Source organism: Euleptes europaea, chromosome 7 (assembly GCF_029931775.1).
Source record: "Euleptes europaea isolate rEulEur1 chromosome 7, rEulEur1.hap1, whole genome shotgun sequence".
Taxonomy (NCBI): Eukaryota; Metazoa; Chordata; class Lepidosauria; order Squamata; family Sphaerodactylidae; genus Euleptes; species Euleptes europaea.
The window spans coordinates 97,462,002-97,475,890 of NC_079318.1; the positions used below are offsets into that span (position 1 = coordinate 97,462,002).

Genomic DNA, 13,889 nt, shown 5'->3' on the forward strand with positions numbered 1-13,889 from the left:
TTGGATTTCTGCCTGCGGTGTAACCTCAGCCGCCCTGCCAGGAAAAAACAGTCAGAAATAACAGGCCAGGAAAGATAGCAAACTCTCCCCCCTCCCAACACATTCCTGAGTGAGGGTGGGTTGTGAGTTCTCCAAACAGGCAAGTCTAGCTTTGCCTTCACTGAGGGGAGGAAAGGGGGAGGCAGTTGCTCAACCTGGAAAGAGGGGAGGGAGGGAGAGGAGGGAGGGAAGGGCGTGGGCTGGGCTGGGGAGGGGCGAGTCCTCCCCACCTCCCATGTAAGCCGTCGCTCACAGTTAGCCAGCCAGCCCGCAGCTGTGGTCCACCTCGCCTCTCCGCAGAAATGGTAAGTTGACGCCCTTTCCTCAGCACACTGATCTGGGGGCTCCCCAAACTATGCTCGTAATGCGCAGGAAGAGAAAACTGCCTTTCTGGTCCTTACAGTTTTTCCCCACCCCACCCTGCCCTGTGCACACCACAGAGAAAACAAGCTCACAGAACTTTTTTCCACTCCGTGGCGACGCTAATGGAGACCAGGAGAGGAACCTGGCAGCGGAGCGCATGAAGCATGCCAAGGGTGAACTCACTGTCTCCACGAAGGGGGGAACGAAGGCCGGGCAGGAGGCTGGGTAGGTGGGCGCGGGGCCAGAAAAACAGCGGTGGGGCCAAGTGGGTGGATGCCACGAATTCTGAATTTTCAGGACAACGAATGTTCGCAGCAGGCGCACGAATGTTCGCTCCAGCGAACATGGGAAGCGAAGATTCGCGGTTATACACTCATGGGGACATCTGGCCAGGTAGCCACGGCCAATCACGACCCCACAGTGTGCAGCCACTGTTCGAATCCCCCCTCTGGGGTTCACCGAATCTTGTCCACGCCGAAACCTGGCAAGCGCAAGGGCGGCGCATAACGGACCTTCCAGCTCGTTCTGTGGGGGGAAGGAGACCACGCACAAACGGCTGGGCCGATTTCATCACGTCGTACCCTTTTATCCATTTGGATTTCAAAGCCAGGCTGCAAAAGGGGACTCTTTCCCGGGTGATTAGGTGGTGTTCTGCGTTAACAAGGGAGGCCCCGGGGAAGGGTGTGGCTGCAGCGGGGGCCATTTTGGAGCCGTTCCTCCCCCACGGCACAGCACCACACCCTTCGGCATCTTTACGCTCTGCAGATGTGGCCGGTGGGGTTGAGGACCCAGCGCAGATGTAAAAAAAAAATCTTTGGAAAGGGTCAGATCATCATAGGAGAGCCGTCTTGACTGAAGTTCAATAGGTGAAGCCACTTCTGATATGGACAGGCTGGCACTACCTGTGGAATTTCTGCCTGTCGCGCAGCTGTAAAGGCATGGGAGCTGGAATGGGGAGGGAGCTGATGATCTAGCCCACTTTGACTACTGCTACTATATTGAATCATAGAAACATAGAGTTCGAAGGGCCCTCCAGGGTCATCTAGTCCAACCCCCTGCCCAATGCAGGAAATTCACAACTCCCTCACCCCCCACATTTAAATATTCTTAATTTCAGGCTTCTGGCTAAGATTGCCAACATTTTTAATGGCCCTTGTTCCTGCGTCTTTAACCCCAGCTCAGCCAGATAATGCATGTGCTCTCCATGACTTCTGAAAATTAAGCTACTATTAAGGGCACCAGAGCAGAACTGAGGGGCATTTTTCCCCCTCCGGGTAACCTATTTTTAGGTGCTTGTGGTCAAATTATTTCCCCTTTATGGTCAAGTCGCAGCCAATTTATGGCAACCCCATCGCGGGCTGCCCGCCATGCACCTATTAAATGCCCAGTTGCCCAACTAGAAGACAAGTTGGCCACCCCATAAAGGCACAGAGGTGTGCATGAGCAGTCAGGTTAGTGTTGCCAGGTCCCTTTTCACCACTGGCGGGAGGTTTTGGGGGCAGAGCCTGAGGAGGGCGGGGTTTGGGGAGGGGAGGGACTTCAATGCCATAGAGTCCAATGGCCAAAGCAGCCATTTTCTCCAGGTGAACTGATCTCTATCAGCTGGAGATAACTTGGAATAGCAGGAGATCTCCAGCTAGTACCTGGAGGTTGGCAACCCTAGGTCAGGTTGCAACGCCACCGAATGCAGGCCTGAGGAGGAAGCAAACGTCTTGGGCCCAAGCCCTTCCCTCTGCTTGCAGTTGTTTCTATTCCTCTCAGGAAATCCACAGAAAGGGACCTTTGCAAATTGTCGAAGACTTTGCAAACGGAGCACAAAAGTCCCCCTCCATCCTGAGATAGGCACGCAGGCTCCCAGGGTAGGGTTGCCAACCTCCAGGAACTAGCTGGAGAGCTCCTGCTATTACGACTAGTCTCCAGCCGGTAGAGATCAGTTCCCCTGGAGAAAATGGCACTTTGGCAATTGGACTCTATTGCATTGAAGTCCCTCCCCTCCCCAAACCCCGCCCTCCTCAGGCTCTGCCCCTGAAATCTCCAGGTATTTCCCAACCCAGAGCTGGCAACCCTACATTTAAAGTGAGAGGCAGTGTGGTGTAGTGGTTAGAGTGGCGGGCCAGGACCCTGGCTGACCCTGGTTCAAATCCCCAATTCTGACATGGCACCTCACGGCAGCTCACCTTGGGCCCTTCACAAGTTCTCGGCCCGGCCTGCCACACAGGGCTGTTTTTATAAAATGGAGGTTGGGGAGAGCAATGTTCTTTTTAAAAAAATTTTTTTTATTATTTTCACAATATATAAACACACAGTTCAACAATTATAAAAGTCATCAGAAACGGTAAAGAACAATGAATTATTGTTGAAAATACAAATATATTTGAATAAAATATAACGACTTCCCCTTCATCTCCGTCTACCTCATTATAAATTTGTATACTCTCTTGTATAAGGTTCTAATCCTAATATTAATATATAGATATATATATATATACATTTTTGCATCCAAATCAAGTAAGATAAATTCATGTTATCATATCATATATAACTATTATCCGTCTTGAAATCAATCTTATTATGATAACTATATATTTTAATATAAAAGCATCCCTAATTATAGTAAAAAATGGATTAGATCAATGAGTAACCCTTGAATTCCCGCATTTGAAGGTCATTTTCACAATAAATTCTCCATGCCTCCCATTCTCCCATAAATTGCATATTATCTTTTTGATTTATCAATGCCGTAAGTTTTGCCATTTTCACCAGTTCCAGCATTTTTTGTATCCAGCCTTTTTTGTCTGGAATGTCCGTCAATTTCCACTTAGCTGCATAAATCAATCTTGCAGCAGTGGTGGCATAGATTAAGAATGATCTCTGAGTCAAAATAGACTCTGGTATCATACTAAGTAACATCATCTCGGGCGTTTTAGGTATATTGTCTGTATTATCAATCTTATTTCATTGTAGATCATGTCCCAAAAGTTTTTTGCTTTGTCACAGGTCCACCACAAGTGGTGAAATGAACCTATTTCTGTATTGCACTTCCAGCACTTTGGGAACATTGATTTGTAGATCATTGCCATCTTTTTAGGTGTTAAATACCACCTATATATCATTTTGTAGATATTTTCTCTTAATGATTGAGCAAGAATAAGTTTCATGTCTCGTGACCAAAGTCTTTCCCATTTATCCAGTGATATATCATGGCCCACCGTCTGTGCCCAGGTAATCATAGTAGGTTTAATCCGTTCTTGCTCACAATAAATTTCCAATAATAATGTATACATCTTAGATATAAGGTGGTCATTTGTATCCAATAAAAGTTTTTGGAAAGTTGATTTATTTTTGGAGAATCCTGTTTTCAAATCCTGAATAAAAACAGAGTTAATCTGGTGATATTGAAACCAGGTCAAGAGGTCTTTTACTTCTTCATGGTCTTTCAGTGAGCATTTATTACCTTCCCACTTTAAAAGGTCCTGGTACGTGATAAACTGTGCGGGCCTGAGTGGTAGGGAGAGCAATGTTCTAAGGTGCTTTGTGTCCCAACTGGGGACAAAGGTGGGGTATAAATAAATGAATACAAGTGTCGCTTTTCTTTCTCTTGCCTGACCTGCATTTTGGGGTTACCCACATTTAACTGTAAGCTGTACAAATGCCTCCTCTTCCATCAGACTCTCTTAACAGGTTACTCTTGGGCTAGGCGGGTGCCTTATTTCAGCTTTCTAGACGGAGTACAGGTACCTCTTGAGATGCTCCTCAAATCCCCCATTTGGGAGAAATGAAGCTGCCCTATACTGAAACAGACCCTTAGTCCGTCAAGGTCAGTATTGTCTACACAGACTGGCAGCAGCTCTCCAGGGTTTCATGCTGAGGTGTTTCACATCACCTACTTGCCTAGTCCCTTTAACTGGAGATGCCGGGGATCGAACCTGGGTCCTTCTGCATGCCAAGCATAGGCTCTTCCATTGAGCCACGACCTTTCCCCTTGAATATGGAAACAGGGAGCTGCCTTATACTGACTCAGACCCTTGGTTCATCAAGATCAGTACTGTCTACTCAGACTGACAGCCTCTCTCCAGGGTCTCAGGCTGAGGTCTTTCACATCACCTACTGCCTGGTCCTTTTAACTGGAGGTGCCAGGAATTGAACTTGGGACCTTCTGCATGCAAACCATATGCTCTACCACTGAGCCACAGACCTTCCCCCAACATGAACCCACATGAAGCTGCCTTATATTGAATCAAGCAATTGGTCCATCAAGGTCAGTTTTGAATATTCAGACTGGCAGCGGCTCTCCAGGGTCTCAGGCAGAGGTCTTTCCTATCGCCTGCTGCCAAATCCTTTCACTGGAGATGCCAGGGATTGAACCAGGGACCTTGTGCCTGCCAAGTGGAGGTTCTTCCACTGAGCCAGCACTCCTCCCCCAGGGGAATTTGGCTGCTGCCAGGAATGAGTCAGTCCTCTAGATCTGTGGGTCACCCTATGACTATTTCATCCCCATATTTTCCCTTGTGACAAATCGAAAGGGAGACACAGAGAGATGGGCAGGCCTCGTTCCTTTCTCTTTCCCGGTGCCTTTAAAGGCAGGAGAGACGGAAACTTTCTCAGCCTCCCAAGCCGAGCTCTTTTTCCCAACCAGCGGACACACCCAACCCTCCCCCTCCTTCGCTCATTCTTTAGCCCAAAGCAAACATGCTGTTGCACAGTCACTGGGCAGCTGGAATGCGCTTCCCCCAAAAATGATTAATCGCCTCCCACCCACCCCTTTTCCACCTCTAGGCTATCGCTGCAGGGATGCTTTTGGCCGCCAGAGGGCACATGAGGGATTCACCTTCATCTTTTCTTTGGTGGTTGGGTTTGCAAACTGTGGGTCCCGATCCGCGAGGGCTGCGACTCTCTCATAAGTCTCGTGGCTCGAAGGGCCCAACTGGAAGACGCTCCTGAGAGCAGAGAAGAGAGGGTGAAGCTGCCGCATTCCCTCCTTTCCCCACAGTCTCATAAGAACATAAGAACAAACATGCTGGATCAGACCCAGGCCCATCAAGTCCAGCAGTCTGTTCACACAGTGTCCAGCCAGGTGCCTCCAGGAAGCCCACAAGCAAGATGACTGCAGCAGCATTTATCCTGCCTGTGTTCCTCATAGCACCTAATATAATAGGCATGCTCCTCTGATCATGGAGAGAATAGGTGTGCATCATGACTGGTATCCATTTTGACCAGTAGCCTTGGATAGCCCTCTCCTCGATGAACATGTCCACTCCCCTCTTAAAGCCTCCCACATTGGCAGTCATCCCCACATCCTGGGGCAGGGAGTTCCACCATTGAACTATGCCTTGTGGGAAGAAGTGCTTCCTTTTAGCTGTTTTGAATCTCTCACCCTCCAGCTTCAGCAGATGACCCCATGTTCTGGTATTATGAGAGAGGGAGAAAAGCTTCTTCATTCTCTCCATCCCATGCATCATTTTATAGACCTCTATCATGTCTCCCCTTAACCGCCTTCTTTCCAAGCTAAACAGCCCTAAGCGTTTTAACCACTCCTCATCGGGCAGTTGCTCCAGTCCCCTGATCATTTTGGTTGCTCTATTCTGCACCTTCTCAAGCTCCGCAATATCCCTTTTTTAGGTGCGGTGACCAGAACTGTCCACAGTATTCCAAGTGTGGTCACACCACAGATTCGTACAAGGGCAGTATGACAGCAGCAGTTTATTCTCTATTCCTCGTCCATCCATTCACACACACATGAAGCTGCCTTCATATTATATTATTAGATAAGCTATGTTATATTATTAAATATGAAAATATATTTAGAACATAGAGTAACGTAATTCAAAAAAGTTAATCATTGAAATGCAGTTTCAAAAAGTATATATAATGTAATAATTTGATTTTTTAATTGTTTATGTTTAAATGCATATATGTTTGTTGGTTTGTTTGTGTTTTAAAATAAAACTTCGGCGTATAAAAGAAGAAGCTGCCTCCTATTGAGTCAGACCCTCGGTCCATGAAAGCCTGTATTGTCTACTCAGACTGGCAGCGGCTCTCCAGGGTCTCAGGCAGGGGTCTTTCCCATCACCTGGAGATGCCAGGGACTGAACCTGGGACCTTCCATTTGCCAAGTAGATATTCTACTGCCAAGCCATGGCCCCTCCTAGGGTTGCCAGATACCCCCTGGCAACTGGCAGAGGGTGGGGGGAACTTACCGGCCTCTGTCGTCAGCAACATAGTGATGTCATTTCCAAGGTGCACCGGAAGTGAAGTCATCGTAGGGACCCTCCGGTATTTGGGCAAAAACTCTACGGTAGAAGCCATTTTTCATCCATCGCAGATGGATGAGAAAGCCGGCATGGCGTAGTAGTTTCAAGCAGTGGACTCTAATCTGGAGAGCCGGGTGTGATTCTTCACTCCTCCTCATGAGCACTGAGTGGACTCTAACCTGGTGGACCAGGATGGTTTCCCCTCTCCTCCACATGAAGCCAACTGGGTGACCTTGGGACAGTCACAGTTCTCTCCAAAGTCTCTCAGCCCCACCTACCTCACAAGGTGCTCGTTGTGAGGAGAGGAAGGGAAGGCAATTGTAAGCTGCTTTGAGGCTCCTTGAAAAGTAGAGAAAAGAGGGGTATAAAAGCCAGCTCTTCTTCTTCTTTGCCCCAAGAGTGGGTAAGATTCAGAGGCACGGTGGTATTGTGGTTAAAATGTCAAATCTGAGACACCCAAATCACAACTCTGCCATGAAGTTCACTTGGGTAAACTTTGGCTAGTTACTCTCCCTCAGCCTAGCCTACCTGGCAGGGTTGTTGTGAGGTCAAAACAGACACACCTCGCGCTCCTTAGAGGAAAGGCAGGATACAAAAATGTACCGGACAGGTGGATCGGACCAGCCGTAGATGGAAATGGGAAGACTAGACTGATCCATGCACCAGTCCAGCAGGGCTCTTCTGATACTCCGACACTCTTTAGTTCACCCTCAGTGGAGCCCATCCCTTTGTTCAAGGCTCACCTCTCTAATGGAGAGGTGTCCTCAAAGGAGTGACTCATTAAGAGATGCGACAGGCAGCCTCCTTTGACAGCGAGTCATCCTGCTGCACCGGGAAGGAAGGAAGGATCTCATGACACTATCGGGATGAATACCCTTTTTGTTCTGTTGCGCCTAGCAGACTTCTAAGCGGCTTATCGGTACCCCAGCAGGTAGCGGGGCGAAGCGTTTTTATAAATACAAATTGATATGGAAGAATTTAAATCTACATGGTCAAAGGCTGCCGCATATTGGGACAAATGGGTAAAAACGGATTTTAAAAATATTATTAACGAATTATAGTATAAAGTGATTCTTAACTAATGACAATAATAGAATTTTTATATATTGCCACAACATTCCATGGGAAGTCCCTTGGTGAAGGGCACTGTGGTGGGGGAAGGGATTTGGAGTCTGAGCACTAATAGGGTTTTATAATGAATAATGTATCAGTAGTTAATCAGTGCTCTCTATATGTATTTTTTCTTTTTTTTTCTTTGTATTATATGTTTTTTCTCTTTTTTTCTTTTTTTTCTTTTCTTTCATGTATTCTTTGTGTGTTTTCATTATAAAAAAGCAATAAAAATTTGTTAAAAATAAATAAATAAATAAATAAATAAATACAAATTGAACCCTCTGTCTTCCACAGTCGTCGAAGTACACCGCCGGCCCCACAGAAACCGAACGCTGCATCGAGTCGCTGCTGGCCGTCTTCCAGCGCTACGCCGGCCGCGATGGAAACGCTTCTTCCCTCTCCAAAAAGGAGTTTGTGACCTTCATGAACACAGAGCTGGCATCTTTCTCAAAGGTACGATCTCCCCTTTGTAGTGGGCAAAAGGGCCGAACCATTTCCTCGTCAACTGCTGTAACGGGCCCGGCCACGCCTGAACCCAAGTCCCTGCCGGAGTACTGCATGGCCCAATTGCATCGCGGGGCATTGTCAGAGCCCCTCCCCAAAAGTGGGTGCCAGCATAATCCCACCCACTTTCTCCAGCAAGGATGGCCCACAGAGCCATAAAGCAATCCCATCGCAAGTGATTCACTCGGTCTACGACTAACTTCAGGGCCATTTTTACTGCACAGGAGTAAACGGGTTTGACGCTAGGGTTGCCAACAGGGGTGAGCATAAATAATTGGGTAAAATTCAGATTCGGGTCTAATGGACCTGGCATTTTTCAGGAAACCCGGATATTCCCGAAACCCCCCATAACGAAATGTCCAGATCCCTTAAAAATTGGGTGTGTTAGCACCGCATCCAAATTTTACTCCCCATCCTCCCTTCCCATCTCCCCCTCCCCTCACTTACTTTGAATCCAGCAGCAGTAGGGTTGCCAGGTCCTTCTTCGCCACCAATGGGAGGTATTTGGGGAGGAGCCTGAGGAGGGCAGGGTTTGGGGAGGGGGAAGGACTTCAATGCCATAGAGTCCAATGGCCAAAGCAGGCATTTTCTCCAGGTGAACGGATCTCTATCGGCTGGAGATCAGTTGTATTAGCAGGAGATCTCCAGCTAGTACCTGGAGGTTAAGAAAACTACCAGCACGAAGGCTCAATTAAACCTTAATAGCATATACCATATCAATCAAAGTTTACTGGACATTTATTTTTTAACTGAATAATAACCTATACTTTATATCCACAGCCCCGGGAAAATATTCCTTTATGTAGCAGCGCTGATACTTTTCCGTTGTATTCACATTGCTATTATTTTGCGCACCTGCCGGTTGAGCAGTGATCAACCCAGTAGTATAGGTATTGTATATAAAATAGAGGCTATTATTCTGTTAAAAAATAAATGTCCAGTAATCTGTGATTGATATAGTACCTGGAGGTTGGCAACCCTAAGCCGCAGCCGCCTCTGAGCCCCATGTTCAGCCCAGAAGCGGTGGCGCCTGCTATCAGGTAAGTGAGGGGGGAGAGGAAGGGGGAGAGGGGAGTCCCCCCATCTTTTGTTAATGGTGGCGGCTGACGCAGGCCGAATCATGCTGAAAAACGTCGGCACGATTCGGAAGCCACTTTTCGGCTCCCTTTAAAGCGCCTCTGTTTTTTTCGAGTCGCCTTTGCCGAACGCAGCACCCCGCTAGTTGCCGGCTCTGGGTTGGGACATTCCTGGAAGCTTTGGGGTGGAGCCTGGGGAGGGGAGGGTTTGAGGAGGGGAGGGACCTTAGTGGGGTATGTTGTCTAGAGTTCAGTAGGGTTGCCAGGTCCCTCCTGGAAACCAGCAGGGAGTGGAGGGACTTACCGGCAGTGGGGAAAGGCCTAAGCTGGCATTGCAGTGACATCGACTTCCAGGGCGCACCGGAAAGGACGCACATGAACACATGAAGCTCAATCAGACCCTCGGTCCATCAAAGTCAGGGTTATCTACTCAGGCAGGCAGCGGCTCTCCAGGGTCTCAGGCAGGGGTCTTTCCCATCACCTACTTGCCTGGTCCCTTTAACTGGAGAGGCCAGGGATTGAACCTGGGACCTTCTGCATGCCAAGAAGATGCTCTACCACTGAGCCCCAGCCGTTCTCCATGGCTCTCCAGGGTCTCAGGCAGGGGGCTTTCCCATCACCTGCTTGGTCCTTTTAACTAGACATGCCGGGGATTGAACCTGGGACCTTCTGCATGCCAAGAAGATGCTCTACCACTGAGCCCCGGCCCCTCTCCATGGCTCTCCAGGGTCTCAGGCAGGGATCTTTCCCATCACCTGCCTAGTCTTTTAACTAGACATGCCGGGGATTGAACCTGGGACCTTCTGAATGCCAAGTGTAGGCTCTACCACTGAGCCACGGCCCATCCCCTAATCATTGCGTCGCCAGCGACATGGGACGCTCTGGTATTTAAAATTCTACGGCAAATGCCTTTTTACCATAGAGCTTTTGCCCAAATACCAGAGCACCGCCAGTAATGTGGTGGCATCACTTCTGGTCAACGCCGGAAATGATGTCGCCGTGTCGCGGCAACGTTGCTGAGATGCCTGCTGGCGGTGGGTCTCCGTGGCAGCCAGTTGATTGGCGGCTGAGGGTGGGAAATATCCCACCCCTGGTGGATGCCGGACAGTCCTAGAGTCCGCCTCCCCAAAGCCGCCGTTTTCTCCAGGGGAACTGATCTCCGTTGTAATTCTGGTTGACCTCCAGGCCCCGCCTGGAGGTTGGCAAGCCTATTTGATGCTTCTTCCACCTCCTAAGGAAGCTCCTGGAAATTGTAGCTGCAGGATGATTTTTAACACTTTTGAAACTACAGTTCCCGGGATCCTCTGAGTGGAAGTGGTGGGAGTCAAATTAGTTTAAAGTTTATTCTGCATAATGTCGCAATACCCTCCATTGCAGATACTAGAAAATCCATACCTGGTAAATGAAATCTGTAGTCCCCAACCCCCCCCCCCATGCCAATTAGCTCCTCCCACTGTTCCTCGGAAGCCACACCTACGGCTCTGCATTTCCAGAGCGCTGCACAAAAGATACCGACCTGTCAGGGGCTATTACCCAGGTCATTTCAATAGAACCTCCCCGTTCAAAGGCAGTGTATCTCGAGGTACCAGTTGCTAGGGGCAAGGAGCTGGTTTTCTGTTATGAATATCGTCCTGTTCTGTTTCGGGGGCTTCCGGGGGCACCGGGGCACCCATTGTGGGAAGCAGGCTGTTGAACTAGAGGGACTTTTCATATGATCCAGTCAGACAATTCCTTCACTGCCCACCTGGGATCGGAACAAATTTGGGGGAGGGGGGTGCCGAGCAATTACCAGGCTGTAATATGCTGGGGTGCCATCAGCTCAGTGGGTAAGGGGGGGGGATTGGAGGGAACTTCAATGCCATAGAGTCCAATGGCCAAAGCGGCCATTTTTCTGCAGGTGAACTGATCTCTATCATGCTGGGGTGCCAGCAGCTCAGTGGGTAAGGGGGGCGGGGTTTGGAGGGAACTTCAATGCCATAGAGTCCAATGGCCAAAGCGGCCATTTTTCTGCAGGTGAACTGATCTCTATCATGCTGGGATGCCATCAGCTCAGTGGGTAAGGGGGGGGTTTGGAGGGAACTTCAATGCCATAGAGTCCAATGGCCAAAGCGGCCATTTTTCTGCAGGTGAACTGATCTCTATCATGCTGGGGTGCCATCAGCTCAGTGGGTAAGGGGAGGGGGGTTTGGAGGGAACTTCAATGCCATAGAGTCCAATGGCCAAAGCGGCCATTTTTCTGCAGGTGAACGGATCTCTATCAGCTCGAGATCAGTTGTAATGGCAGGAGATCTCCAGCTTCTACATGGAGTTGTAATAGCAGGAGATCTCTAGCTAGTACCTGGAGGTTGGCAACCCTACCTTCTCAGACGAGTACGAGATCCCCCCCCCCGATAAAGCCTTCCTCAAACCCTCCTCCCTTCCTTTCAGAACCAGAAGGACCCAGGCGTCCTGGACCGCATGATGAAGAAACTCGACTTAGACTGTGACGGCCAGCTGGACTTCGGCGAATTCTTGAACCTCATCGGCGGCCTGGCGCAGGCCTGCCACGTCCAAGTGATGTCGTCCCCGACCAGCGGGGGGCCCAAGAAACCATGATCAACCCACCCCCTCCGGCTCTGGCCCATCCCCAGCAAAATCCCAAACATTCCAGAAAACCGATCTCTGCGTACGACCAAAATCACTATTTTCGTTTCTATCAATAAAAATTGATGTGAAATGAGGCGGGCCCCATTCTTGCGGGATTGTGGCCCTTAGGGCAGTCACTAGGGTTGCCAACTCTGGGTTGGGAAACGCCTGGAGGTTTTTGGGGCAGAGCCTGAGGAGGGCGGGGTTTGGGGAGGGGAGGGACTTCCATGCCATAGAGCCCAATTACCAAAGCAGCCATTTTCTCCAGGTGTACTGATCTCTATCGGCTGGAGATCAGTGGTAATAACGGTAGATTTACAACTAGTACATGGAGTTTGGCATCCCTAGACTAGGCAGTCCTTCAGGTTTGGTCATAAACCATATAGACAGGGCTGCCAGGTCCCTCTTCATCACCGGAAGGTTTTTTGGGGTAGAGCCTGAGGACAGCAGGGTTTGCGGAGGGAGGGACTTCAATGCCATAGAGTTCAATTACCAAAGCAGCAATTTTCTTCAGGTGAACTGATCTCTATCAGCTGGAGATCAGTTGTAATAGCAGGAGATCTCCAGCTAGTACCTGGAGGTGGGCAACCCTACATATAAGGCTTTGATGTAGTCAAGACCAGCACCTTGAAATGTGCCTGGAAACAAACTGGGAACCCAGGTAGATGGGCTGAGACTGGAGTGACATGGTCCCTACATAGGGTAGGGCCTGCCCTCCTCAGGCTCCATCCCCAAAATCTCCAGGTATTTCCCAATCCGGAGCTGGCAACCCTACTTCCAAGAATCATGTCATTTAGTCATTGTGGTTAATAACCCTCAATAGACCCGTCCTCCGCCGCCTTCCCTAATCTTCCGTCACAAGTCACCTAAAATTAGAAGATAAGAAACTTATTTTGATTACAGAAATGCTTCATCTCGACACTCGTCTGAAGAAGCAGTTTGGGTGTAGAGAAGATGCTAATTCACCTTAGGGTTGCCAGGTCCCTCCTGGCAACTGGTGGTGGATGACAAGGGGTGACCAGATCCAGGTGGGGAAACTCCTAGATATTTGGGGATGGAGCCTGGGGAGGACAAGGACCTCAGTGGGGTCCAGTGCCACAGAGTTCACCCTCCAAAGCATCCATTTTCTCCAAGGAACCCATCTCTGTAGTCAGGTGATGAGCTGTAATTCCAGGGGACCCCCAGGTCCCACCTGGAGGCTGGCATTCCTGCTTCACCTACACGCCCATGTGCTCACGCTAACAAGATTTTAAAAGATGTACCGCCATAACTTTCCCAAAAGACAAAAAACAGGACTGCTGACTGAGGAGGAGGAGGATGCAGAAAGGAGAGATAACTGAAACACTCTGTTTCCTTGGAAAATTTCCATCTCGTTCTATGGGTACTCAAGGGTACTCAAGGAACTTGCAGATGTAATTTCGGAACCTCTGTCCATTATTTTTGAAAAGTCTTGGCAAACAGGTGAGGTGCCAGAAGATTGGAGGCGGGCAAATGTTGTCCCCATCTTCAAGAAGGGGAAAAAGGAGGATCCAGGTAACTACCGACCCATCAGCTTGACTTGTATACCAGGAAAAGTGTTCGAACAAATCATCAAACAGTCCATCCTTGAGCATTTAGAAAGGATGGATCTGATCACTAAGAGCCAGCACGGGTTTCTCAAGAATAAGTCATGTCAGACTAATCTTATCTCCTTTTTTGAGAAAGTTACTACCTTGCTGGATCAGGGGAATGCTGTAGACATAGTTTATCTAGATTTCAGTAAGGCTTTTGATAAGGTTCCACATAGTATTCTAGCTGACAAATTGGGAAAATGTGGGTTAGATCCTGTTATTGTTAGATGGATCTGCAACTGGTTGACGGATCGTACCCAAAGAGTGCTAGTTAATGGTTCCTCGTCCACTTGGAGAGACGTGACTAG

The 13,889-nt window shown here is 48.9% G+C and overlaps 1 protein-coding gene across 1 annotated transcript; it reads left to right on the forward strand.

Annotated features, from left to right (window-relative positions):
• The first annotated feature begins 287 nt into the window (after window positions 1-287).
• LOC130480162 (protein S100-A11-like) lies at window positions 288-11,941 on the forward strand. The gene is made up of 3 exons (XM_056852602.1): window positions 288-344; window positions 8,061-8,219; window positions 11,774-11,941. Exons 1-3 carry the CDS (start codon window positions 342-344, stop codon window positions 11,939-11,941), a joined length of 330 nt encoding a protein of 109 aa, XP_056708580.1. The 5' UTR covers window positions 288-341.
• The last annotated feature ends 1,948 nt before the right edge of the window (window positions 11,942-13,889 follow it).

Excerpts from the sequence above, each read along its gene's own strand:
- LOC130480162 (XM_056852602.1), top strand. Across the intron at positions 8,220-11,773 it reads AGCTGGCATCTTTCTCAAAG|AACCAGAAGGACCCAGGCGT; the intron begins GTACGATCTCCC and ends CCTTCCTTTCAG.